The following is a 27276-nucleotide window of genomic DNA, read 5'->3' as shown; positions in this document are numbered from 1 at the left end:
TCATGTTCCATCAAGATATTTTGTAAATTTTCTACCGTAAATATATCAAAACTTAATTTTTGAATAGTAATGTGCATTTCAAAGAACTTCATTTGGACAACTGTATAGGCGATTTTCTCAATACTGAGATTCTTTGCACCCTCAGATTCCAGATTTTTAAAAATAGTTGTATCTTGGCCAAATATTGTCCTGTCTTAACAAACCATACATCAATGGAGAGCTTATTTATTCAGATGATGTATAAATCTCAGTTTTAAAAAATTGACCCTTATCACTTAAGAGGGTTTTGTGTTTTTGGGCTCATAGAAATTAATCCAACAATGCGACTATATTGTCTATATAATTAGTCACTATTGTCTGATTGACTTGTTTGAAAAGAATACTTGATATGTAACTTATCCCCATAAAATTTGATTGCAAAGAATTACACTTTGTTACAGAAAAAATTAAAAATAGAACTGTTTTGTTTGGAAATGCTGCAATTTATTGATCTGGTAATACTATTTAATGAACTAGTGAAACTGAAAAGAATCGGAATGAGCTTGCCAAGTATGTTTATATACATGCGAGGAATTTCTTTTAATGATAGAAGCTTACAATGCTCAAAAAAAGGCGCCACAAATAATACTAAGAAGAAAATATGCAATAAATATGCATATAAAAATTCACAACAGACAAAATAAGTTATGAGGACAGTACAAAACGCATATGTGACCCTGGACCACAAAACCAGTCTTAGGTAGCACAGGTATATTTGTAGCAATAGCAAAATGATGTATTTTTCTTTTATGCCAAAAATTATTAGAATATTAACTAAAGATTATGTTCCATGAAGATATTTAGTAAATTCCCTACCGTAAATATATCAAAACTTAATTTTTGATTAGTAACATGCATTGCTATGAACTATTTGGACAATTTTATTTTCTCAGTATTTCGATTTTAAATGTCAAATCGGCCTGCCATAGCAGGACAAGTTGTTTTGATAGTAGGGACCTCTCTGCTCTTACTTGGCATCCGTCTTCAGTGTTTGGCCCCGGTTGAATCAGAGAGGGCGTTATTTCCTGAGCCTGATGACTTTGTGAAATGGAAGTTCTAATATAAATGACTTCGGGGTCATGACCACCGTGAGGCAGGAACCAGCGCTAATCAGGGTGTTATAGCTAAAACAGACCCAAGGGGAGGAAGCAGGGGGTGAAGCGATGTACTGTCCGCAGTGCGTGATTATTAGTGCTTTATTGGTCAACAACTCGCAACCAACATCACAGGATGCAAAACTGAAAATGATTAATGACCAAACATGTGTTTTAAACATATGTCCCATATGCGTGCTTAAAGGCATACAGTTAATTGTACAATTAATTAGGATAATGGATTTTAGAAAGATTCCTAAAAAGTGCTACAAACAAAAATGCATTTGAAAAATAAAGAAATACATTTAGTTATGCAAAAAATAGGCTAATTTTAATCATAATAATTGCATTTTTCGTTTATCTTATTCTCGTTTAAATTAAAAGTCTAGTTTGCAGCACCTTATAAGTTTATCAAAGAACCTTCTTATTAAGAAACATGTCCTTGTATAAGTTTTTGAATTGGCTTTATTATCCTTGGTGATCAATAAAGTTTTGCACTAGTGCACAGATTGTTTCTTAAGAACTAAAAAAATAAAATTCCTTTGTAAAACTTAAAAAAGGTTTGCTTTAACTGCCTTTAAACATTTAGAAAAGCACAGGCTACATGATTTAGAGAACTAGTTTTTAAACAGCGTATTTAAATGGTAAAATTTTATTTAGCCTAGCTTATTTTAAATAGCAGTTTTAAATAGCCTGTTTAATCGTTTCCCAGTGGCTGCAGTTTAACAAACAATTTTACGAAGCAGTCTTTCTTGATGTGATATATAAGTTGTCACACGAGTAATAACCAAAGATTAATTTAATAAGCGCAAAAATGACGCAAATGCGTAGCGTTGATAAAGTCCTTCCCGACCATTTTATAACTAAAATTAAAATAATTTTTAAATGCACGTAGTGTTCTGCATTTTATATTTAACCCTTGTTCGTGTAATTTTACGTGCTTCGCTATTGAAACTCCTTATTTACTTTTGTTCATTAGCGTTTATTCAAATATGCCGTGTAAGGTTTGTTGAAATTGGCAGGTATTCGTCCTGTCATTAGTGGCAGGCGCTCTTGTTGAGGGTTTCTGAAACGGAACCTCAGCGTGTGGACCGGCTGATAACGAGCCTGTTTGAATCCCATGCGGGACTCGCTGTGGGAAAAAGTGCTTGACTCCTACTTCCTTTTTTCATTGGCCTAACTACAATACCATTTTAATGTATATACGGCACATGGCCTGCGCATAGCGTGTGAATAATGGAAAGGAAATGATGCTGTAAGTTTTTTTAAAGCAATAAACAATGGTGAGAGCAGTCCGTATTGTATAGACACGTATGCATTGAGACGAGATGTTTAAAATCATATTAAATTATGTGCCACCTTAACCTACAATTAAGTGTTTTTCTAAACGACAAAAAGAGAGTATGCAAACTGTATTTTTGATTTAGTGTATTTGTGCTTACAATACGTGATTTTGCATATTAATAGGCTATTAATGTCCCGGCATTACGCGGATATGGTAAATCATTTTTATAGGTGTGTTATTTAGTACAAAATATTAAGTCGTTACGTTCGTTTTATGTTCCATTTGGCGTGCTGTTTTATTAATCAGATAAATAAAATTAAATTTATGCATGTGTTTATGTACATTCAGGGTTTAAAAATAGTGAAAAAAACATTCTTGAGCAATCATTTTAAGCAAGAATTATCTATATGCGAAGTTGCCACAGAATTGTATCTTTCACTATCTAAAGAAGTAAATGATTTTTAAAGAGAGAGCATGATGTTTAAACTTCTTTATTTAATGTATTAACATTGCCTTGTAAAGATCCTCAAGTACCTTTGAACAATACTTAAATGTGACCCTGGGCCACAAAAGCAATCATAAGGGTCAATCAGATCTGAAAGCTAAATAAATAAGCTTTCAATTGATGTATGGTTTGTTAGGATAGGACAATATTTGGCCAAGATACAACTATTTAAAAATCTGGAATCTGAGGGTGCAAAAAAATCTTTGTCCTTGTCCAAATGAAGGTCTTAGCAATGCATATGACTAATCAAAAATTAAGTTTTGATATATTTACGGTAGGAAATTTACAAAATATCTTCATGGAACATGATATTTACTTAATATCCTAATGACTTTTGACATAAAATATTTTTGTAACCTTGAAATTAGAAGTAGTGTATAACTCTATCAGTATTAGCAAGGTTTGTGGATCTGTTTCTATAATTTTAAATATCATAGTCCTATTTTATGTAAGTTCTATGGACTCTTTACATCACCTGAATGTGGTTAAGGTTACTCTTTAAAACTTCACATCTTATTCGGCAGCCTCTAACATGCCTTTCTGTTTTCTATCTGAAAGACACAGACACAAAAGGAAGGTTCAGTTCTCCAGTGTTGGATGTTACTGAAAAGCAGCTCATTATAGAGAGAAATCAGACACTTCAGCTAAACTGCAGGTGAGTGATTTGTCATAGTCTCATGGTTAAAGGAGAAGGAAGTGGAAGTCATGTATGGCTTTATGATTTACAGAGGTGATACAGATTTTGGTCAGAAGGAATGTAGAAATACTAAGTAAAAGTATGGAGAGAATGATTGTAAAATGCAAGCATAAAGGATAAAAACTGAGCCATGTACAGTGGGGTCCAAAATCCTGAGAGCATACTGAAGATTTGGGATTCATAATTTGATTTAAACCTTGAAATAAACAGAACGTTTTGGGCATTTATATGACTGAAATATTTAATATTCTGCATTATTTCCAGGTCTTTCTCAAATTATGCTGGAGAACATGATTGTCAGATTTTACACAGACTTGTTCATGCATTTTGCATGATGCTGTTATTAAAGTCAACCATTATTCATGTTGATTGATCTGAGCTTACATTCTGTTAGTAGAGCTTAAATGCTATTAATTAGTAAAATGCAAAATAGATCAGCTTCTCAGACTTTTGGACCCCATGATGTGATGTACTTGGACCATTAGAAATAAAGTACCTTCTACACTCTTAAAAATAAAGGTTCTTTATTGGCATCAATGGTTCTATGAAGAACCTTGAACATCCATGGAACCTTTTTAAATTCAAAAACGGTTCTTTATAGTCGAAAAAGGTTCTTTGGATTTTTAAAATGTTCTTCAAAATGGTTCTTTTAGGAACTGTTCACTGAAAGGTTCTTTGGGGAACCAAAAATGGTTCTTCTATGGCATCACAAAAACACCTTTTGGAACCTTTATTTTTAAGAGGGTATAACCCAAACTTGATGTTTCAGGGGACGGTGGGAGCTCCAGTGGGTTTTGCCATCAGGCGTCCCGAAAGTCTACCACGGCACCAAGATAGAAGACACTCAATGCGGGAAGAAAAATAACCAATACTGCAGCCGCCTGACGCTCAGTCCTGCTTTGGCTCAACACACTGGCTCTTACCGCTGCAGGTACCGCCAAAAGCAGCGCAAACAGGCCTCTGTGTACGTCTACATCACAGGTAAGATGTTTCAGGTAAACACTGGAACCCTTAAAACCCTCTCTTACTGACATTGTGACAAATTGGGTACTTGCTTGAATATCAGGTCTCTTATCAGATCTTTAAATAGTAAGACCTTTGTTCATCTTCAGAACACAAATTAAGTGTTTTTATGAAATCCGAAATCTCAAAATTATAAATGTCAAAATTAACCAATTGCTTAAAAAAGAAAAAAATATGTCATAGGCTAAGAAATATGACCTTGTTTTTCTTAACCTCACTTAATTCTGATACATTTTCAATAACTTATTTAGCATGGTGTGAGAATTTTTACATATTTGTACTGAAAAAACAAGACAAAGTACTGAGTAAGAAAATAGTTTTTGCAGTCTTTGAAAGTGATGTTTAATGTTTTGAATGTTACTAAGCATTTGTTGCCTGTGTCTAAATTTAATTGCAAAAATTATTTTCTTTCTCAGTATTTTAGTCTTGTTTTCTGATACAAATAACTAAACCTTCTAAATCAAGATATATTTGCTGGAGAAGCAAAGTACTAAAGGTCTTTGCACACTGATTTTCTGTGTTTTCGCATCCATAGCAAGCATTTTGGAAAGGACGACGAATATGAAAAACACTTACGATAAATTAAGTCTTGTTTTCTGAAAAATGTATCAAAATTAAGTATGTTTATGCTTAAAATAAGAATACAATTTTAAAATAAAGAATGAAATCACTTAATCTTTTGTGTTTTTTCAGAACAAAGAATTATATTAAAGGGATAGTTCACCCAAAAATGAAAATTCTGACCCTGCATAGACAGCAATGCAACTCACACGTTCAAGGCCCAGAAAGGTTATGGTACTGTTGGGAACAAGCGGTGGAGACGGACATGGAAGAGAAGAAATTATTGAATGAAGTTGTTATTTTGGTTTTCTTCAAGTGAGCCACTGATGTCACATGGACTAATTTAATGATGTCCTCACTACCTTTCTGGGCCTTGAATGTGTTAGTTGCATTGCTGTCTGTGCAGGGTCAGAAAGCTCTCAGATTTCATCAGGAGTATCTTAATTCCGAAGATGAATGAAGGTCTTACAGGTTTGAAATTATATGGGTTTGAGTGAACTATCCCTTTAATGCTTATTATAACATATAATGTAGGGATGCACGATATGAAAAATTCTAACCGATACTGATAGCCGATAATTAAGTCCTTCTTTTGGCCAATACCGATAACCAATACATTCATATTTTTATATGATAATTTTGTGCACACAGGAGAATACAAAATCTAAGATAAACTAATGAAATTTATATTAAATATCTGGGTCTAACAATCATAGCAAACAGTCCTGACTCTTCAAAAATGTTTTTATTTTTTTGTGTAAGGCACCACAATTCTAAATAAAATAAAATGCTTTGACATTTTGTCAACCTGGAAAAAATTAAAAGTGCATCATGGAGTAAAGTCAGATGTCCAAATGTCTGTGGTAAAGCTTACATGCAGTCCATTCTTATTGATCATATTATGAATGTGTGCAGCAGCCAAATCGTACAAGGCGGGGAATAAAACATCAGAATAGTGATAAAATCATCTCAACTCTTCAGAATTCTGCAAGCGCAACGCAGGTCATGTGACATGAACCACAACCAATCAGCTTCATCCTTTCCCTTAATAACACTGAAAGCACTGGCAAGGTGGAGAAACAGCTTATCATAGCTGTACAGGAATAAACATTTATAAATAAATTTGATAACAGAGCTACTGCAAGCGATTTTTAATGCTGAAAATCTATTTATTCTTTGCTGAAACTACCGCGTCTTTATGGAGAGCGCATGTCCTGGCTGCTTAGCAACGGCAGACGCCACTGGAGCTCAAACTACAGAGCGGTTTGGCAAAGACTTTGGGTTTGGAAAGAAAGAGAAGGCGGCGCTTCAGCGTTTTCCACGCGTTTTTAGACGCGACATGTGAACGGCCCCTAAAACAGATTCACCGCGATGCGACCGCTGAAGTGAGATATAAGATTGTTAAAACTTAACGGCTTTTTACCTCCTCTCGGAATCCTTGCTAAACATGTGTTGCAAATAGCAGTAGCATTGTGCTCCTCTGTCACCGTGAAAAACTACCAGACCTGCGAAGGCGATGATGACGACACAGATGATGACGTATTAAACGCGACAAAGGCCGAGAGTCACTGCGGTTTACAGCTGCAGTCACTTGCACTCGGAAAGCAGATGAATCTCAGATAAACCAGACTGATTGATTGATTTACCAGCAAGAGTACTTTATCGGATCGGGTTTCATTTATTTATCGGAGCAATAAAAATGTCGTCATTTTTACCCAAATCGGTCGATAATTTATCTGTCCGATAAATATCGTGCATCCCTAATATAATGTGATTTTGTAGAAATTGTAATCAGGCACTAAAGAGAGTACCCATTAAAAGCTGAGATCGCTTGAGCAGAGACACTGCAATTTGTCACGACACTGGCCTCCGTTTAGCTTGGCCATCTCACTGACCATTTCTGTTGCTTAAGGCTAAACAGGAAGCCTCAGGAAGCAAATAATACCTAAACACCATTTTCTCTCGAGGCAACACATCCGACTAAGTGAGCGTCTGGCACGATTTTACGCTGGCATTTTTTGTTTTTGCTCACACCGTAGGCTGTCCTCTCTCACTTTTGCCTAAATATAAACTATAACTTTCATTTACGTGCTACCTCAAGGGGACAGAAATAGCCCCAGCTGTTGAAAGGCTCAGCTCTTGGGCAGCCTTTCCCAGGGTACCCGGCCTTATCTATCTCCCTCAGCCCTGCGGTCCGTATCCTGTGCTGCTCTGGGGGGAGGGACGACTTGGAGACGAGGATAGAGGATGCGATGTCTCCTTGTATATGTTTGTTGGGATGCGTGTCTGCGCATGGGAGTGGGCACCTTGAGGGCATGCCGGGGCAGAAGAGTCTCGGATCCTCCCTGGTCAGGCATTAAGGAAGACGAAGAGGTGCCCCAGGTCACTAGGTGCGGCTCCGGCTAGCCAACAAGGCCCCTGAGGACCATCAATCGCTCTTGCAGCCATGTCCATTTAGCCTCACCCTTCGTCCTTTATATTGAATCAAAGCACGACAAGGAAGCATCCAGGAGTCCTTGGGGTACTTTTGTTAAAATGTTCAGAGATTTTTTTCCCGTTCCTTTAATAACACCAGGGCTTCGAACAATGGGGCGTGCAACACCCAAAGCCTTTCATTGCCACACGAATATTGCAACTGGGGCGAAAGTGCAACCAAGAAAACAACAGAGAGAGAGCGTTTGATAACAAGCGAGCATTCTCTCTGTATGTGTTGCTGACTTTAGATTGTTGTCAGCGTCTACTGTTTGTATGCGGTGTCTGTTTGTTCCTGACCTCAGCATTGGCGTTTCAGATAGCCAGAGGCCGTTCGTAAAGGTGCAGTCGGAGATCCCAGATGTGGTGTACATGAAGGAGGGAGAGCCGTTGGTCTTCCCCTGCAGAGTCACAAACCCGGATGCCAAAGTCTCTTTGGTCAAGGTGAGTGACTCAACTGTGAGTCATAAAACACATAAGCTTTCCCTCTCTCTAGGGACAAGAAATATATTTCTCAGCACTGAGCACATGTGAGACAGTGTTAGCCAATCAGAAGATGTCTGATGTTTAATATGCAGGGCTATAGACCAATGAGGGCAGTAGTTGGGGTCATCCAAAGAACTAAAAAGTCATTGCTGTTTGGAACAAAACAATTTTTTTTGTAAAATAGCTTTTTATGTCTTTTCTGGTTAGGACACATTGTCAGTCTAACGCAGGCTTATGGATGCCTGTCCGCTATGAACACAAAATGTGAAATAATCACAGCCATTCAGAAGATATTTGATATTTAATATGCAGGATTTGTCTGGTTGTTTTGGGACAAACTCCTTATGTCTAAGGATGAGCCTTTAATTAATTTTGTCAGTTTGAGTGTTTAGCAGACAGTTTTTTTATATGGAAGCCCGTTTCTGCAACTGAATAAAATGAAAAAAAGTTAACTGCGACTTTTTATCTCCCATCTCTTTTTTGCAATTTTGAGTGTCCATGTCACAATTCTGACTTTTTTGTTGCAATTGCAAGTTTATATCTCACAATTTTGACTTTTGTTCTCAGAATTGTCAGATAAAAACTCGCAATTCTGACTTTTTTCTTCAGAATTGTGAAATAATTTTTCTCTCTATTCTGATATTTTTCCTCACAATTCTGACTTTTTTCTTGCAATTGTGAATTTACGTTTTACAATTCTGACTTTTTCCTCACAGTACCGACTTACAATTTTGACTTTTTTACTCAGAATTGTGAGATTAAAAACTAGCAATTGCGAGTTTATCAGATTTTCACCTCATAATTTTGACTTTATTCTCGTAATTACGAGTTTATATCTCATAATTTTGACTTTTTCTTCTCAGAATTGCAATTTAACTTCTCACAATTTAGATGTTTTTCTCAGAATTGTGTGATAAGAACTTGCAATTCAGATATTTTTTCTCAGAATTGTGAAATAAAAACTTTTTTTCTCACAATTGCGAGTTTAACTCACAATTCAGATTTTTTTCTTATAATTCTGGCTTTCTTTTTGCAATTGCGAGTTTACGTCTCACAATTTTGACTTTTGTTCTCAGGATTGTGAGATAAAAACTAGCAATTCTGACTTTTTTTCTCAGAATTGTGAGAAAAAAGTCAGAATTAAGAGTTTTTATCTCACAATTCTGACGTTTTTCTCACAATTGCAAGTTTCATCTTACAATTTGACTTTTTTTTCTCAGAATTTGAGCTATAAACTAGAAATTGCGAGTTAAAGGTCCAGTTTTGAGGGGGAAAAAGACATTCTCAGAATTACGAGTTTATAACTCACAATTCTGACTCACAATTGCAAGAAAAGAAGTCAGAATTTTGAGATAAAAAGTCACAATTACCTTTTTATTCAGTGTCGGAAATGGTTTCTGTTACAAAAATATGAAAACATTGAACTCTAAACTTAAAATATCATGTTTAATTATTATGTGAACACTGTCTTTCTGCACTTCATTCTGATTACCGTAGGTGCGTCCCAATTCACATTTTGCACTATTCTATGCTGTTCACGCTCAAAAGGAAAAGGTGCACTTTAAATACCCAGATGATGCACTTAAATAACCGAAAAAAGCTACACAGTTGAGTACACAGTGCATAAATACTTAGGGTAGCCTATAGTGCGTCATTTGTGACGCAGCTTGTGATAAATTTAAAAAGCATGCACTGCTATTTTCATAGCATAGCTAATGGCTTGATTCTTTGCTTACATCATATTTTAACAGCTTTGAAATAGTTATTTTACAAGAGCCTCACTAAAGACCTTGCGTTCTGTTTTATTCAGCTCCGTTTGGCTGGAAAGGAAGAATGTATGTCTATATGTGCACACGTACTCTCTACAGTAAATGCTTTGCGGCGTGTGCACTTTCTAAGCATTTCAACGTTGTTATTGCACTGTACTAAAAGTCGATGTTAAAGCAAATTGACGTGTGATGAATCGTTATTGCAAATAATCACAAAAAGATTGATTGAGTCTCAAGTAGGCTACTTCTGTGCTCAACTCTTTGTGCCAATCCCTACTCTCTTCCATGGCTTCCACTGCCATTCATGGAGTGCATCCTCTCACTCTCATTCACAAATAAGTCACTCTCCCTATGCTTATCTCACAATCAACCTAGGTTGTAAGGGCAAGCGTGCGTCTCATCGTGCCAGTTCGGATGTGTGTGTGTTTGTGAGGGCATGTGGAGGGGATGTACAAAAGTCTTTTTGGCTCAGCATGACATGGATACTTTAAGCCGATGCTCAGAGCGAGCGGCGCCCACAGCTTCCTTTTCTTGTTGGCACCGTGCAAAGCCAAGGAGATGACGCCGAGACCACCTCACGCAGACTAATGTCTTCCACAGATGGTGGCACGGATAGTGATTCGAGGAGCTTTATCTTGCTGTGCATTTATGATATGATTAGACACACTACTACATCTCTGGAGACATAGGATAAATCCAAATATGGTAACAAACGTCTCGAGAGGGTTTAAAAAAGGACTTTAGCATTTCAGGATGAATTTCAGATGACAAGAGGAAACGGAAAAGAACAAGTTGACCAGTTCCCGTCGCGCTGCCTTTGGCTCCTCGCATGCAGGATGGAAACTGTTTTAGGATATGCTAGCGATATGACATCCCTATCCTCCCTGCTTGCTCAAAAAAGCACCACATTTCATTTCTGTTTGCTTTGTTTATGTCCTGCCGACCCTGCGCACAGATATTCGAAAGGTAAACGTGCTATAAATACGAGCTCTCTCCACCCTTCTCAAACTTGGACTGTCACACACCAGTAGAGTGTTTTTTTCCTGAGAGGATTTTGCACTTGGCAGTGTATCTTTAATCTTGCACCTTTCGCGTAGGGAACAATACATAAGCTCTCGCTGAAGCTGTGAAAGTAGCCGCGGGGCCCTTCCAGAAGCTGACCTGACGGCCTAGCCACGATGTCTATATCCTGTAGTAACAGGATGTGAGGAGATGGACTAGAGTCACGTTTCCACATCCTCGCCCCCCCCCCCTCTTACGCATTGAACATTGGGAGGGATGTTAGCGAGAAGTTGGCTACCTAAGATGTAGGTGGGATTTGTTGGTAAGGGTGAGGGGGGTCACAATCTTTTATAGCTTTACAAGTGTTCATAAATATTAATTAAAAATGACGTGATGTTTGGCCAGTAATCCCATTTTTGCAAAAATTGGTGCTAGGTAGTTGCTATCGGTTGATGCAATATCACATACCGCTTATGTGTTAGATTTCAGTGTTATTTTAGTGTTATATACTATTGTAATATTTTGTTATATTATATTAAGTATAAAAGTTATAGTAATGTTATGTGCTTTTCTCATTTTTTAATATATATTTTTTTTATTTCGGTTTTAGTTTCAGCAATTTTAGTACTTCAATTCAAATCTATTACATTTCATTGCCAAGGCAAGTTTTTTAATCTAATATTTGTATTTGATTTTATTTGAGCTTTATTTCAATTAAAGAAAACAAATTTTAATAGTTTAAAAAATAACAACACTGGTTTGTTCAGTCCAGTGTCAATTGGTATTGGCTTGATCTAGAAGTCGTGCAAAAGTGTGGAAATGTTATGTAATTTTTAGGGCAGGATAAAAATTGAAAAATCGATTCTCATTTTTACAAAACAATATCGATTATTAAATCCAGATTGAAGAATCAATTAGTCTACCCTGTTTTTAGTTACAGAATGGAACATATTAGCATGCCTCCCATCCAATAAATCGTAATAAGCTTTGTGCTTTTTTGATTTTGATATGAAGCAAAGTCTCAGATTTCAAATTCTGCCGATTTTATTACAATTTTTAAACAATAAATGCAGTTTTGGTGCTGTTTAATGTGAAGTGACAGATCCCTGTAGCGCCTCAATTTTAAACTGATACAGTTTCAGCACAAAATAAATCTGAATAAAAATCCGAAGGTATGGTAAAAGAAAGAGTACAACTTACTGAAATCCATATCCTGTCTCATGTAATCGCTCAATCCGAGTTTCAGCCGTGCAAAGACGTCAGTAATATCATATTTACCTCAGAAAAAAACAGATTTGATGACCACAAACACAAACAAACGTTAGTCAGGTATGAAAAACTCCAGAGAGGAGCATTTTGCTAAATATATGCACATTATAACATTTATTATAATTATTTACTGTTCTTCAGTGTTTCATTTATGTTTGAATAAATCTGTCAAGTTTTTATGTCAGCCATAATTTAATGTTTATATTTAAAAAAAAATGAAAAAAATATATAATTTCATATTTGTAGCTTTATTACAAAAACTTCACTGATTGTTTGTGTACAAATCAGTTCATTTTAACCTGTAATATTAGCAGTAATGTGGAATTATTATACAGCATTAGTTTTAGATTTTTTTTAGAAAATTAGACATGTTCTGTACCTGATATACAGTAGTCAACATTTGAAGTGGATCAAAACCTTTCATCAAAGTTGTCCTAAAACCAAAACGTTCTTGTCTTAGGACAACTTTAATTAACTTTTTTGATCCACTTCAAATGTCGACTATATATCCAAAATAATCAATATCGAATTGAATCGAATCAAATTGGAATTGAATTGAACTGTGAATTTGTGTCCAAACCCAGCCCTAGAATTGTGTGTATTTAGGATACACAGACTGCTAGCTGTGAAATTAGCCTTAGCAACCCAAAGCATTCCAGCATTTTGTTCATTTCCACCACCATCATTTCCGCCACGCAATGCTGTTACACAATACATAATTTGAGATTTGGCGGAAATGACAATGTGGTGGAAATGTTCATGATGCTTTGAAAAAATGAGAATTGTATGTTCAGTCTTGGTCATTGTTACTGGAAAATGTGTTTAAAAAAGAGTTTATTTTAAGTCCCCAAGGTCAAAAGTGCGCATACTTAAAGAAAGAGTCTATAAAACCTATGCTCCTGGGTAAAGCGCTTATCTAATGCCTTACCTAATGCAGTAGAATAATGCTTCCTAGAAACCAGGAGATTTTGAGCAGCTCACACTGGGAGGAAAGCATTCACCTGATCCCCTGAGAAAGGGCAGGACACTTCCACAGTGTCACATCTAAGCCTGTAAACATTTCCTCCATTGAATATGGAAGTAAACAAAATCATAACACCACTCTCCAAGAATTTTCTGAAGGACGGTGCACTGTTGAACCCATTAGAGCTCTTGTGTGCACTGGCCAAATGAGATTTAAACTGAAAGTGCAAGTTTGTTTTTAAAAATAAACACATATGGAAAGCTTTGCAGAGTCAAAAGTGCAGCTGCTAATGTTTTAATATCTTTTTTCTTTTTTTTTTCTTTTTTACATTTTCAGTTTCCTATCCACCGGTTAACTCCTGATTATAGAAACATCATCTGGAACAGCAGGCAAGGTTTCACTATCCGTAGTCCCACATTCTTCTATATCGGGCTGTTTTCCTGTGAGACTATTGTCAATGGAGTCAAATATAGCAACAAGTTCTTGACTCACAGACCAGGTAAGCACGTTTAAGGTTTCTATGATGAACCTATTAGTGAACCAAAATTTGAGGTCTAAATTTGAATTTAAAAAATTGTTTTGTTTTCTTCTCCTACAGTGAATAAAATCCTAGATGTGTATTTGAACAGCACGGGTTTGGTCCACACGTTACAGGGCCAGATGTTAGCACTGAACTGCACTGTTACAGCTGAATGGAACGCCAGGGTGTCCATTAGCTGGACATACCCACAAAAGGTGGGGTTTACCTTGCATTTGTGATTTATAAACTGCTATTTCTGCAGTTGGCATAATCTGAATCTATGGACATGGATTTTTAAAGGAATAGTTAACCCAAAAATGAAAACTGTGTTATCATTTACTCACCCTCATGTTGTTCCAAACCTGTAGAAGTTTTTTTCTTATGACGTTGTTGGTCCCCATTGACTTCTATAGTGGGAAAATTACCAGCATTCTTCATAATATCTTCTTTTATGTTTAACATAAGAAAGAAACTCATACAGGTTTGCAACGGCATGAGAGTGAGTACATGATGACATTTTCATTTTTGGGTGAACTATCCCTTTAAGATGAACTAACTCATCTTGATGCACTACTACTAAATTTATTAGTTCCACAACAAACACCTATTAGAAAGATCATGAATTTGGTTCTTATCGAAAGCGAATGGAGACATCAGTTTTTCTTCTCAGAAAAAGACAGTAATGAAATATTTGTCTTCTCTAGAGTTTCAGAATAAATCTCAACAGTATCAAATTGTGCTTAGATTTGTGAACATATCAAAGTCTGCCATCAAAACTCTTGAAATTCTTCAAAATAATCAGGAAATTCATTAATATAGAAATCTAATAAATCTCAGTATATCTCATTTGCTACTATTTTTATTATTATATTACTGTGATACGTAAATGCAACATCATAACTTACTCCATTTAGCGTCCTGAGCTTTAAAAGACCAAACTTACTTTTTTGGCAGCTAGAGTAATTTTAAATGACAGTTTGTGCACTAAGGAGGCATTGTTTTACAGGCATTCCGTTTTTTAATGAAGTGTTTTAAATGCCTATTGAATTGACAGCTGTTCTGTAGCCCTCATTTCCTCTGAAAGCCATGTTGTTTATATTTATCTTGTTGGACCGAAATGAGTGTTTGTGACACAATTTGCTCTCCTTGTTTATACTTCAGGCTAATGGATCTGCCACAATCATCAGACGCATATCAAGGAGTCGAACCAACATGCTGTTCTACAGTGTTCTTACCATCCCCAGACTGAGCAAAGCAGACAGAGGACTTTACAAATGTCATGTAACAAGCGGTCCATCTAAGCGAGAAACAAATACCACAGTTGTTGTCTATGGTGAGTTTTAGAATCAGTCCACTTGCTGCTGGAATAAACATTTGTTCTAAAACAATAGCAAATGATAGATTTTTTTACTATATACAGTTGAAGTCAAAAGTTTAAATACAACTTGGAGAATCTGCAAAATGTTAATTATTTTACCAAGATTAGAGGGATCATGAGTCCCTTGTTTGTCCTGAACAGTTAAACTGTCTGCTGTTCTTCAGAAAAATCCTTGAGGTCTCACAAATTCTTTGGTTTTTCAGCATTTTAGTTTATTTGAACCCTTTCCATCTTCTCACACTGAGGACAACTGAGGGACTCATATGCAACTATTACAGAAGGTTCAAACGCTCACTGATGCTCCAGATGGAAACACAAAGGATTTAGAGTCGGGGGGGGGGGGGATACTTATATGTTTCCCAGAAGGCAAAATAAGTTAAATATACCCTGATCTTCAAATTCAAAAAGTTTTTCTTAGTGCATTGTGTTTTCCTATGAAGCATCAGTGAGCGTTTGAACCCTTTGTAATAGTGGGACCCAAAAAAAAGCGGGCAGTTTAACTGTTCAGGACAAACAAGGGACTCATGAACAACAATCACTAAACAAACAAAAAAACAGCTGTGGATCATTCAGGTAACAACACAATATTAAGAATCAAGTGTGTGTAAACTTTTGAAAAGGGACATTTGTATGGTTCCTCTTATTTTGGTAAAATAATTAACATTTTGCAGATTCTACAAGGTGTATGTAGCCTTTTATTTCTCAGTTGCCCACACGTTTCTGATTGTCTTACTTTCTTGTCTGTCTGTTCCCAGACCAGCCTTTCATTCGACTCAAGCACAGAGATGGCCCAGTGGTTCAGGCTTCTGCAGGACAGAAATCTTTCCGTCTTACTCCAAAACTAAAAGCATTCCCTGCACCTGAAGTCATCTGGTAAAATTTCCTGTGATTATATAGTTGAGCTGCTAAATAGATGCAATTTCTGCAAATGGTCATTAAAGTGAACAGAAACAACATATTTGGCCAAATGGAAAAAATGTGAATAGCTAATTCTGTTCCCTAGGTTGAAGGATGGGATGGTTGCCGCTGAGCGGTGCTCCCGATATCACGTAGATGGATTTTCTTTGGTCATTCGTGATGTTGCTGAAGAGGATGCAGGAATCTACACCATCCTTACTGGCATCCAGCAGTTTGGACTTTTCCAGAACCTCACACTCACTTTGGTGGTAAATGGTGAGACTTAACATAAATTGGTTTTTATCTTTTAATGGTATAGAGCTGTTTTACTATATTTAACAGTTTTGCAAAAGGTTCAAAAGTAATTTATTATATATATATATATATATATATATATATATATATATATCATGGTCATTTCCTCCGAAGAGGCAAGGGAGGCAGTGTCTCCTCAAAATATAATAAGAAAAAATCAAAACAAAATGTAGTATTAAAAAGTTTATAAATTACTCGTTTTTCTATAGAAACATTGTCCAACACGACACCAGCAGGTAAAGTTACAGCGCGAATCAACGTCTCTCGCCTCCCCTGAGCTCATTGAGTTTTAACAGGGTTTGGTGAGTGGTAATTGAGAATAAATGGGGGAACGTCACGAAAAAGAGGAGGCAAAGCCTCCATCGCGATATGATTGGATATGACTGATTATGATCGCCTGTCATTGGTTCATGAGATAAATGCAGCCTCTTTTGTTCGTTCATGTTCCATGTTTGCGAATCAGTCTGAATGAACAATATAATGGCATTAATGGGAAGACTAATTTAAAAAAAGTAAGACAACTCACTCACTTGGATAAAACCACTTTGTCACGTCAAAATAAGACTTGAAATGGCCTGAAAACATTATCTGTGGGAGTTTTTAGTGAGTAATCAGCTTTGTGAAATTTAAAGTGAAAGTGATATTTACCAAGTTTTGATGACTAAAGATCTGAAAAGTAAAAAAAAAAATTGTTAAAAGTTGTTTTATGTTATTTATAATGCAAACTATGATAATGTGACCTAATTGCTTTTTGTCTTCTGTCAAAATCTGTTCACAGTGAAGCCACAGATCGGAGAAAAGACAGTTTCCTCTCAGCATCCCGGGACTGTCCAGCGAGGCAGCAGACAAGCCCTGCACTGCACCACTCACGGTGTCCCACCACCTCAAATCCAATGGCTCTGGCATCCATGCCCTCCGAAAGGCCTGTAAGTTCACTATCCACTCAGAAACACACAAATGTTTGTCAAATGTGACCCTGGACCACAAAACCAGTCTTAAGTCGCTGGGGTATATTTGTAGCAACAGCCAAAAATACATGGTATGGGTCAAAATTATTGATTTTTCTTTTATGCCAAAAATCATTAGGAAATTAAGTAAAGATCATGTTCCATGAAGATTTTTTTGTAAAATTCCTACTATAAATATATCAAAATGTAATTTTTGATTAGTAATATGCATTGTTAATAACTTAATTTGGAGAACTTTAAAGGTTATTTTCTCAGTATTTTGATTTTTTTGCACCCTCAGATTCCAGATTTTCAAATAAATGTATCTCGGCCAAATATTGTCCTATCCTAACAAACCATATATCAATAGAAAGCTTATTTATTGAGCTTTCATGTGATGTATACATCTCAGTTTTGTAAAATTTAACCTTATGACTGGTTTTGTGGTCCAGGGTCACAAATATGAAATAAGGCAGTGGTGCATGCACATTGATCATAGTAGCCTACTCGCATAACAATAGTTTATGCATAGACCCTGTTTTAGAAAAGTTATGGTCTCCTTGTTTTATTCAGGCCTCTGCAAGCTCTCTAAAATCTCAATTTATTTCCCACAAGTTGTAAAAAGTGAAAGCATTACAATGAGCTTTCTAAATCTGAAAACATTTCCCCAATGACCGACTAATCGTGTCCTCATTGCCCTTTAGTCACAGAGGAAAGGGATACGGTGAAGAATACTGGGTCAGGGCCAAAAATTCAAATTCAGTCACTATTAATTTAGTATTTGATCCAGGTGAAAAAACACATGCGAGACAATGCAATAATGCTAGGTTTGGATTTCCCACACTAGACTAAGTTAGATATCCTCTCCATCATTGCGTAATGTCCTGCAACCATTTTAAACCGTTCAGTTATTTCACACTGTACCTGGTCACAGTGTGTTTGATGTGTTTTTTTAGAATGAATGCACATATGAGTGGAGACATGTGTCTATATTTACAGACATACACACACACATGTATGTATGTGTGTGTGTTTGTGAATAGAGATCTGTTTTGTCTAATTCAGCATGTGTTCAGACAGGGTTTCCTCTTAGCCTGTAGAACAGATGCTTGAGAAGGCCTTTCATGTGTGTGTCTCTATTCATTTTTGTGTGGATGCAGACGCTCGTGTGTGTGTGTGTGTGTTCGTATTTGTGTGAATGTGTGCCTGGTACAGTCACAGAACTGAATTTAACTCCCGAGTTGAAAGTGCAGAAAAAAAGCACAGTTCAAAAGAAGGCAGTTCCGTGCTTACAAGCACGATTTGTTCGTTTCTAAATCAAACACTATGATTTAATGAACTTCCTGTGCAGAATGCTGGCTGTTTATTATTGTGATTGCTCAGACGCATCCTGCCATGCCTTCTTCAATGTCTGACACACCACATATCCACCGTTCTCATGAGAAAAATTTAGCAAGCATTACTCAGAGGAGATCATCTCACAGAAACACCCTTCCACATACATTCCCAACTTACTCCCATATAGACACACACAAGCAGATTTTTTAAAATCAAATCCACAAACCCTCTACAGCATGACACTGCCATTTCTACTCCAAATTTGTCAATTTTTAGGTCAAGCTTCCCCTTATTGTACTGCCATTGTGACATGTTATATTGGTGATAGTTTCTTGGCCTATTCTTTGAGTGCTTCCTAAAAGAACTAAAAATGAAATATTGCTGAGAGGAAAAGTCTTGTTGGCTTGAAATAATGCAGCAGGCTCTCTGTATGTGCCAGCTATCCTTCATGCAATCTTAAAGTGACCGTTCATCCAGAAATGAAAGTTCTTAACATTGATACTGTTTGATTCCATGCACAAAAGCAATTGAAACATTTTTTAAATAACTTCTGCAGAAGAAATTAATTCATAGAGACAGGGTTCATTTTTTGTATAAAATGCATTTAAACGTTTGCTAATATTTTTAGTTTTTTAGCAATTTTTTGTCGTTTTTTAATTAGTTTTTTTGTAGATCTCTATATAGTATAGATTAATCATGATTAATCACATCCATAATATAAGTTTTGTTTATATATGTGTGTGTACTGTTTATTATGTATATATAAAGACACACACATACAGTGTATATTTTGAAATTATTTACATGTACACATTTATATTCATATAATTTATATTGTATATAAATATATTTAATATAAACATAACATATTTTTCTTAAATATATACATGCATGTATGTGTATTTATATATACATAATAAATATACAAAGTACACACATATTATGTACACAAATACTTATTTTGAGTTCGATTAATCACGATTAATCGTTAAGTTTTAGTTATTTTGGTGCGTCAGTTTAAACAAGACAAAAATGAGAAGCTGCATTTTTAATATATTTTATTTCAGTTAATGTTTATAAGTATTTATATGTACATAATAAATATACACAGTACACGCACACACATATATTATGTACACAAAAACTTTTATTTTGGATGCAATTAATCACAATTAATCGTTGCCCAGCACTACTAGTTTTATTAAATTAGATTTTAGTTATTTTGGTGCTTTCAGTTTATTATTTTCATTTTCATTTTCATTTAAGTTATTTTTTATGGTTTGTTAATGATAATCTTGCAAAAAGGTTTGGAACAACATTTTTGGATGAACTGTTCCTTTAAGAAATGCATTGGTGTTCTATTTGCAGACCCACATGGAATCTGTGGCGACAAATATTCTTGGAAGTGTAGCACTGGACATTAAAAAAATAAAACTAAATTATTTATGAATTCTATTAAGTTCATTCTGGGGGAGTTTTTTTTACGCTAAAATGGGTGAAAAAAATGCCTGTAGATTCTATATGGGTCTGCTGATATAATTTCTTTTATCATTTGCATATTGATTTTGCTGAGATACTGGTCATTGCATCAATTAAGGTTCAAAAGGTATATATGATTAAAAAAAATGAGAGCATTGTTTAAAGCTTGATCATTGAAAGGTATTGTATGTACGTTCTGTTGAGAGGTCTTGACTGGCTGGACCCTGACTCAGGCCCTTATTCTTTATAGCAGCCCGGCGCGGCTGGCCTGACGCTGCGGTGGAGGAGGCCCAGGGAGTGTGGAGTTGTGGGCCGGGCCGGCCTGATAGCGGCTGGATGGGCTTGAGCTCGGCCATGGGAACAGCAGCACTCTTATCTCAGCCAGGCAGGAGGCGCAGACGGGCTTCCTGTGCGAAAAATCAGAGCGCTTTTCCTCTCGTTGTTTGGCTTCCTCCCCGACGCGAGACAGCTTCCCAGCAGCGTGATTGTCCCTCCGTCTTCAAACGTGGCACAGTCCGCTTCCTCAGGAGCTTGATCTATTCTTGAGAGTCCCTGATCCCACACACACACACACACATACACACCCTCCACCCCACTTTACTGAAACCCCCACAATCCCCCTCACCTGTCCTGCCACACTCGCAAATAACCCTACAACTGCCAGCGCCCTTGCCTATCCAGCCACCCCAGAGACGTCACTAAAAGCAGGCCATCTCACGAGGATCCAGAACAGCTGGGCTCACACAGGACGGAGAGGCTGATATCTTTGCACCCCTGGAACTACATTCTAATTTATTCCTCTTTTTTGTTGTTGCTGTTGTTGTTCAGAGACAGTTTTTTCTGCTCTTCCTCTTTCCGAGCATGATCCCCATCCATACACCGCCTGGTGCTGCTTTGCTTTTCGTGTTCTTGAGTGGTACTATTAAAGGATGTATGAACCAAGCCTCCATCTCCAAAGCCCAGACCATCAGTTGTAGTTCTAACATCCACAAAAGCTGTGAGTTCAGATTGTACACGATGAAAATATCCTCTATCTACTATCTCGACGTGAGCCAAGGAGGGCAGAGAAAACCGAGGCTCGCTATTTGGATTTCTCGTTTTTTTTTTTTTTTTTTTTTTTCAGACTGGACCTGGCCCAGAATGCCTGCTGTGTAGGAGTTCTGATTGGCCGTAAATGAATGACAAGAGCTCTGTGTCATCCTATGTGTCATCTTATGTCAAATTCTTCCACTTCACAGTGATGCTGTGTATTACAGTTGCTTTATTTTGTGCTGAAAGAAAAGATCCTGCCTGTTTGTATGCAAGTGTTTGTGTGTGTTGAGTGAGTATTTGTGTGTTTGTTTCTACTCTACGGGTCTCTCCCAATGTGATTCGTCCCTTTTTATACAGATTGTCTATGAGTAATATATGATTCTAATATTTAATAATTTTATACAACTAACTTACTTATGGTAAATCTCAGTAATTGCCAAATGTGTAAGAACGCTGATAAAAATGTATTTTTAATATCTAATGTATGTGTTTATATCAAGTGTATTTGTTTTTACATTAAATTTGCTTGAAATTATTTGTACAATATGGTCTGTTTGGTTCCAAAAAGTGCATATGTGAAGTCCTAGCTGCTGGCAAAGATGTAGCTGAAATATTTGCAGACTACAATAAACTGTTTCCTGATTGATGCTTTTCCAGACAATAAAACATAGTAGATTTCATAATGACCCACTGAAGTCAGTTCGTAATACTGTACGCAGGCACACCGTGTACGTTGATGAAGGTGTGTGAATGCAGAATGAGTGGGGATGTTTGTGGTAAAACAAATGGGCGTTTGAAGTCTCTGTCTGTGTGCGTGTGCGTATGAGAGAACGAGCGAACGACTGTTCCCGGAGAGCCGTGGGAGAGTGGACTGTGTGTTTGAGAAGTGCTGTTGTCATGATCAGGGTGGGACGTACGAGGACAGAACACTCACTGTCTCAGCCAAATAGGAAGAGCAATCAGAGAGAGTCGTCAAAGCCAGGGAGGGGTAACAGGGCGGTGGGCACACAGTCACGGACAAATACCCATCACTAGAACCTTGCTCCGAAGATTAGAGACCTTAAAGAATTGGCATGGATAAGATAATGGGATAAAGGCCTAGAAGTTGGTGCGCAAAGTGGACGAGAGGTTGGAACTTCGGAAGCATGGCTGGGATGATTTACAGGCAGGAAAGGGAACACATCCAAGCCCCACACACTGCTAATTACGGAACACTCCAATGAGTGTCACCGTATCCTGACACAGATGACATACACACACACACACACACACACTGAAAATGAATTCCAAAAAAGAATTCCAGAGAAACAATCCCATAAGATGACTATAGTGAAAAACGAATTCCCAAGAGACCAGTGATCGGAAGATTCCGGTCTTCCCCTTTCAGACCGCAGCTGCGCCACACATCTGTGTCTTGTGACATCACTGCTTCGACACTTGTGAACTGAGAGTGCTGTCGTTCTCTCTTCCTCTCTCTCGTCCCCTGTCTTCCTCTCTCTAAGATGCGAGAAGCCTCCTCCTTCGTCCTGGACGGCAGTCAGAGAGAAGACAGAAGTCACGTCCACCCACAATCCCATCCTGACCGTCAGCCACAGGCAGGAAGTGTTAGAAGGGAAGAATAAGGTGAGTGTTCGAGTGGGTGGACTGATCATAGGGGACCGATGAAATTAATACACAAGAGGGCACACAAGAACGCAAAAGTACTCCCCCGAGATTCACACAAGTGTATGCCTGCTCAGTTCTGTGGAATTATGTGTTCCAGCAAATGTTTCTAGATAACAGCAATCAAGATCTAGTTCTAGTTCATTCTGTAGGTGGTTAAACAGGTGTCCTTCCTCTCTGATTACTGGAACAACATTAAATGATTTAGAGCAAGAATGCTCCATCCCCATTCCCCATGCATTACCATCCTTGTTTGGACAACATAAACAAATAACAGCAAAAAGAATTAAAATAAGTTGGTAAGTAAGTGAAAGTGAAAAATGAAAGTGACTTTTGCCAGGTAGGGTAACACATACTCAGAATTTGTGCTCTGCATTTAACCCATCCAAGTGCACACAAAAACCGTGAACAGTGGGCAGCCATTTGCTTCAGCGTCTGGGGAGCAATTAAGGCGCTCTTTCTCAAGAGCGCCTTAGTTGTGGTAGAGCACTGGTCATTCACTCCCCCCACCTACAACTCTGGCCAGTACTGAGACTTGAACGTGCGACCTTCGGGTTACAAGTCTAACTCTCTAACCATTATTAGATAAATATTAGAACCTCCTTTTATAAGAAACATGAAGGGAACAGAATCCAATGGCAGGCAATCTTGGAGTCAAAATCCATTTCTCCACCCATGTGGAGAGGCATGTTAATGTAGTGGCTTAAAACATGTGGATTCTGTCCTGTATGGGGATGGGTTTTAACCAATATTAGTCTGATAAAAATTAATACCTCTTTATTATCAGAAAAGGGAGGAAAGAATCTGATGGCGAGCAACCCGGGAGTCAGAATCTGTTCCCCCACCCCCACAGAGAGAGATGTTGATGTAGTGGCTTAAAAGATGAGTATTTGATCTAGTATGGGGATAGGTCTTAACCAGTGTGATAAATTATAAAACCTCCTTATTATCAGAAAAGAGGGGAAAGAATCTGATGGCGAGCAAACCGGTAGTCAGAATCTGTTCCCCCACCTCCACAGAGAGACATGTTGATGTAGTGGCTTAAAAGTTGAGGATTTTATCCAGTATATGGATGGGTCTTAACCAGTATCAGTGTGATAAATAATAAAACCTCCTTATTATCAGAAAAGAGGGGAAAGAATCTGATGGCGAGCAACCCATGAGTCAGAATCAGTTCCCCCACCTCCACGGAGATACATGATGTAGTGGCTTAAAAGTTGTGGATTTTATCCAGTATGTGGATTGTTCTTAACCAGTATCAGTTTGATAAATAATAAAACCTCCTTATTATTAGAAAAGGGGGAAAAGAATCTGATGGCGAGCAACCCAGGAGTCAGAATCTGTTCCCCCACCTCCACGGAGAAACATGTTGATGTAGTGGCTTAGAAGTTGAGGATTTTATCCAGTATGTGGATGGTTCTTAACCAGTATCAGTTTGATAAATAACAAAACCTCCTTATTATCAGAAAAGGGGGGAAAGAATCTGATGGCGAGCAACCCAGGAGTCAGAATCTGTTCCCCCAACCCTGTGGAGAGACATGTTGATTATATGTCATCTGTGGATAGATCTTAACCATCAGTTTGATAAATATTGTAACCTCTTTCTGTAAGAATATGGAGGGAAGAGAATATAAAGGTGAGCAATTCAGCTGTCAGAATCTGTTCCCCCACCCCCATGGTCCTTATTATCAGAAATAAGGACAGCAAGCTGGGGGTCAGAATCTGTTTTCCCAGCCCTGTGGAGAAACATGTTGATTATATACCATTTGATGATGGATCTTAACCAACAGCAGTTGAGAAATATTACAACCTCTTTCTATAAGAAATATGGAACAGAATCTTATGCCCCACCCCCAGGAGGAGACATAAGAATGTTGTTGCTTAAAATGGTTAATTCTATCCCATTTGGGAATGGATCTTAACCAGTATCAGTTTGATAAATATTAGAACCTCCTTCTATAGGAAACATTGGCAGAACAGTACTTGATAGCAGGCAAACCAGCTGTCAGAATAAGGATGAAACCATTTCTTGATTGTCAACCTATTTGGCAAACTTTTGGTCACTCCAGAACCTACAGGGATAGTTCACCCATGTCGTTCCAAGACCGTAAGTCTTTCATTCATCTTCAGAACACCATTTAAGTTAATGTTGATGAAATCCGAAAGCTTTCTGACACATAGACAGCAACATAATTACCACGTTCAAGGTCCAGAAAGGTAGTAAGAACATTGTTAAAATAGTCCATGTGACATCAGTGGTTCAACCTTAATTTTATGAAGCTACGAGAATATTTTTGTGTGCAAAGAAAACCAAAATAATGACTTTATTCAACAATTTCTTCTCTTCCTTGTCTTTGTCTGTCTTAGATGTGTGTTCACAAGAGTACCAGTCAACTATTTTAACAATTTCCTAACTAAATTTCTAGACCTTGAACCTGTCAGTTACGTTGCTGTCTATGCAGGGTCAGAAAGCTTTTAGATTTCATCAAAAATATCTCAATTTGTGTTTCTTAATGGACAAAGGTCTTACAGGTTTGGAATGATATGACGGTGAGTAGTTAATGACAGAATTTTCATTTTTGGATGACCTATCCCTTTACTCGTTTCGTGGCTAGAGGTGAAATGTGATTACCTTGTGTTCTCATACAAATGAAATTACCATAATTTATCCAACATATCCCTGGATCAGCATCATTGATCATGGCTGGTCTTGGAACAATATTATTATTATTATTATTATTATTATTATTATTAACCAAACTAATGACTGATTATGGATTTGGCACAGGAGTTGAGCTAGTGGCTTGAACAACATTCTTATCAATCAAGGTTAGGGTTTGAGTGTGTTATGGCTATGATTGTTTAATGAGAATGCAGTTCCTGGTGAAACAATAGAAGTTGATTCATGTCCTACTTCAGGAAATCACATAATGCGTACATAGTCTTAAACTTTCTAGCCATGTTTGCTTGCATGCAACAATTGTTTTTGTGTGTGTTTCTACAGACTGTAGGAGTTCTGACAGTTGGCGAAGCGATGATATCTGGCATCTATCGCTGTGTTGTATCAAACCTAATGGGCAGAGATGAACTAGACATCCATTTCTATGTCACAGGTACTTTGTATATATAACTAAATTTGAAAAAGATGCTAAAACCTCAACATCCAAATGTTTTACCTTGTCGTCCATGTCTTTTTCTCTCATGCTCCCTCTTTCTCACTCTTTCCCATTCTTCCTCTAATCCCGCCCTCCTCCGTCCCCTTGTTTTCGAGGGTTTGCTTTCAAGCTGTGCTAAATTCAGCCACAGTGGATTTAGCCCATCCTGGCTGTTGTCATAGCGACAGGGTGGAGGAGTGAACAGGAACCTGTGGCTCTTATCATACTGCCTCCTCGTGCGGTGCATTATTTGGAGAACACTGGTGGTGTTCGGGAAAGATAAACATTATCTTCCATCAGGAAACCCTCGAGCGGTTTCCACGGGAAATTTCAAATAGCTAAAGTAAATAGCGCGCCTTTACACTAGCGTCTTATTGCTGCTTGCACTGACAATGGCTATTCAACATTGTCATCAAAGGTTACAAAAAATGCTACTTGGTCAACACTTCCAAAATGGTTTCTATATGCTTTAATAGCCTCAAAGAAAACTCTGTCATTGCCAGGAGGTCTGCATGTGTTCTGTCTCACTGTATCGAGGACTTATGCACAGGAAGTGAAAAATGAAACTTCTTTTGTCCACCGTCACAGATGTCAAAGGAGGCCTTATCGTGTCTTTAGAGGAAGAACCCAGAGAAGGAGGGGACCTTCGTCTGGTCTGTATAGCCAATAGGCACCTCTACTCAGACCTGTCATGGTATAGATTAACAAATCAATCCACAGCTTCAGAGGAGCTTCAGTTCTCAGCGGGGAGCTCACAGAGGGACAGTTCTCTCATACTCTGCACCTTCTGCTGAAGAATGTGACTGCACGGGATTCGGGTACATACCGCTGTTCCGCCAGACACCTGCTTACAGAAGAACATACACACCTAGATGCAGCAGTGGAGGTCACAGGTGTGTCTTTAAGAGTCATTGTGCTCAACACACACACACACACACACACACACACACACACACACACACACACACACACACACACACACATTCATGGTCTCCTTAAAGGGATAGTTCACCCAAAAGTGATTTACTCACCCTCAAGCCATCCTAGGTGTATATGACTATATATCTCTAGTTTCTGCTAACTGCCGTATGCATGTGCATGAGAGAGTGGTGTTTTAATGTGGATGATGTAAAATATAGACATGGCATAAGCTATGAGAGAGCAAAACTAAACACCAGTCACAAATTAAAAGTACAAAACAAGGATTTGTAAAGAAAAATGATGGAGGATTTCGATAAACGCCAAGAGGAGCGTGGTTTTCCTTTGCTGAGACTAGCATATTCACACCGAAACTTATTCTACGACTACGTCCTACGTCATCCACTAGAAGGCCACTCTCTCATGTACAAGGTGTGCGTACAATAGTTAGCAGTTCATAAAGTTTTAA

General features: G+C 37.6%; 2 protein-coding genes across 2 annotated transcripts in view; both read left to right on the top strand.

Moving 5' to 3' along the window:
* Positions 1–27276, top strand: part of flt1 (fms related receptor tyrosine kinase 1) — a 69584-nt gene that overhangs the window by 798 nt on the left and 41510 nt on the right. Inside the window, 13 exon segments of the mRNA XM_073830867.1 lie at positions 3482–3578; positions 4390–4601; positions 7996–8120; positions 13503–13665; positions 13765–13901; positions 14848–15019; positions 15820–15937; positions 16068–16237; positions 17055–17202; positions 22575–22695; positions 25739–25847; positions 26478–26618; positions 26621–26782. Coding sequence (XP_073686968.1) covers positions 3482–3578; positions 4390–4601; positions 7996–8120; positions 13503–13665; positions 13765–13901; positions 14848–15019; positions 15820–15937; positions 16068–16237; positions 17055–17202; positions 22575–22695; positions 25739–25847; positions 26478–26618; positions 26621–26782 — 1875 coding nt within the window.
* The window catches only part of LOC141299977 (vascular endothelial growth factor receptor 1), a 9438-nt gene continuing 9269 nt past the window's right edge, over positions 27108–27276 (top strand). The window contains exon 1 of the mRNA XM_073830288.1: positions 27108–27204. Within this exon, the coding sequence (XP_073686389.1) occupies positions 27108–27204 (97 nt within the window). The remainder of the gene's footprint in view (positions 27205–27276) is intronic.

The sequence above is a fragment of the Garra rufa genome, chromosome 24, assembly GCF_049309525.1.
Source record: "Garra rufa chromosome 24, GarRuf1.0, whole genome shotgun sequence".
NCBI lineage: Eukaryota > Metazoa > Chordata > Actinopteri > Cypriniformes > Cyprinidae > Garra > Garra rufa.
The sequence above is the reverse complement of the archived record's forward strand: the minus strand, read 5'-3'. Positions and strand labels throughout refer to the sequence as shown.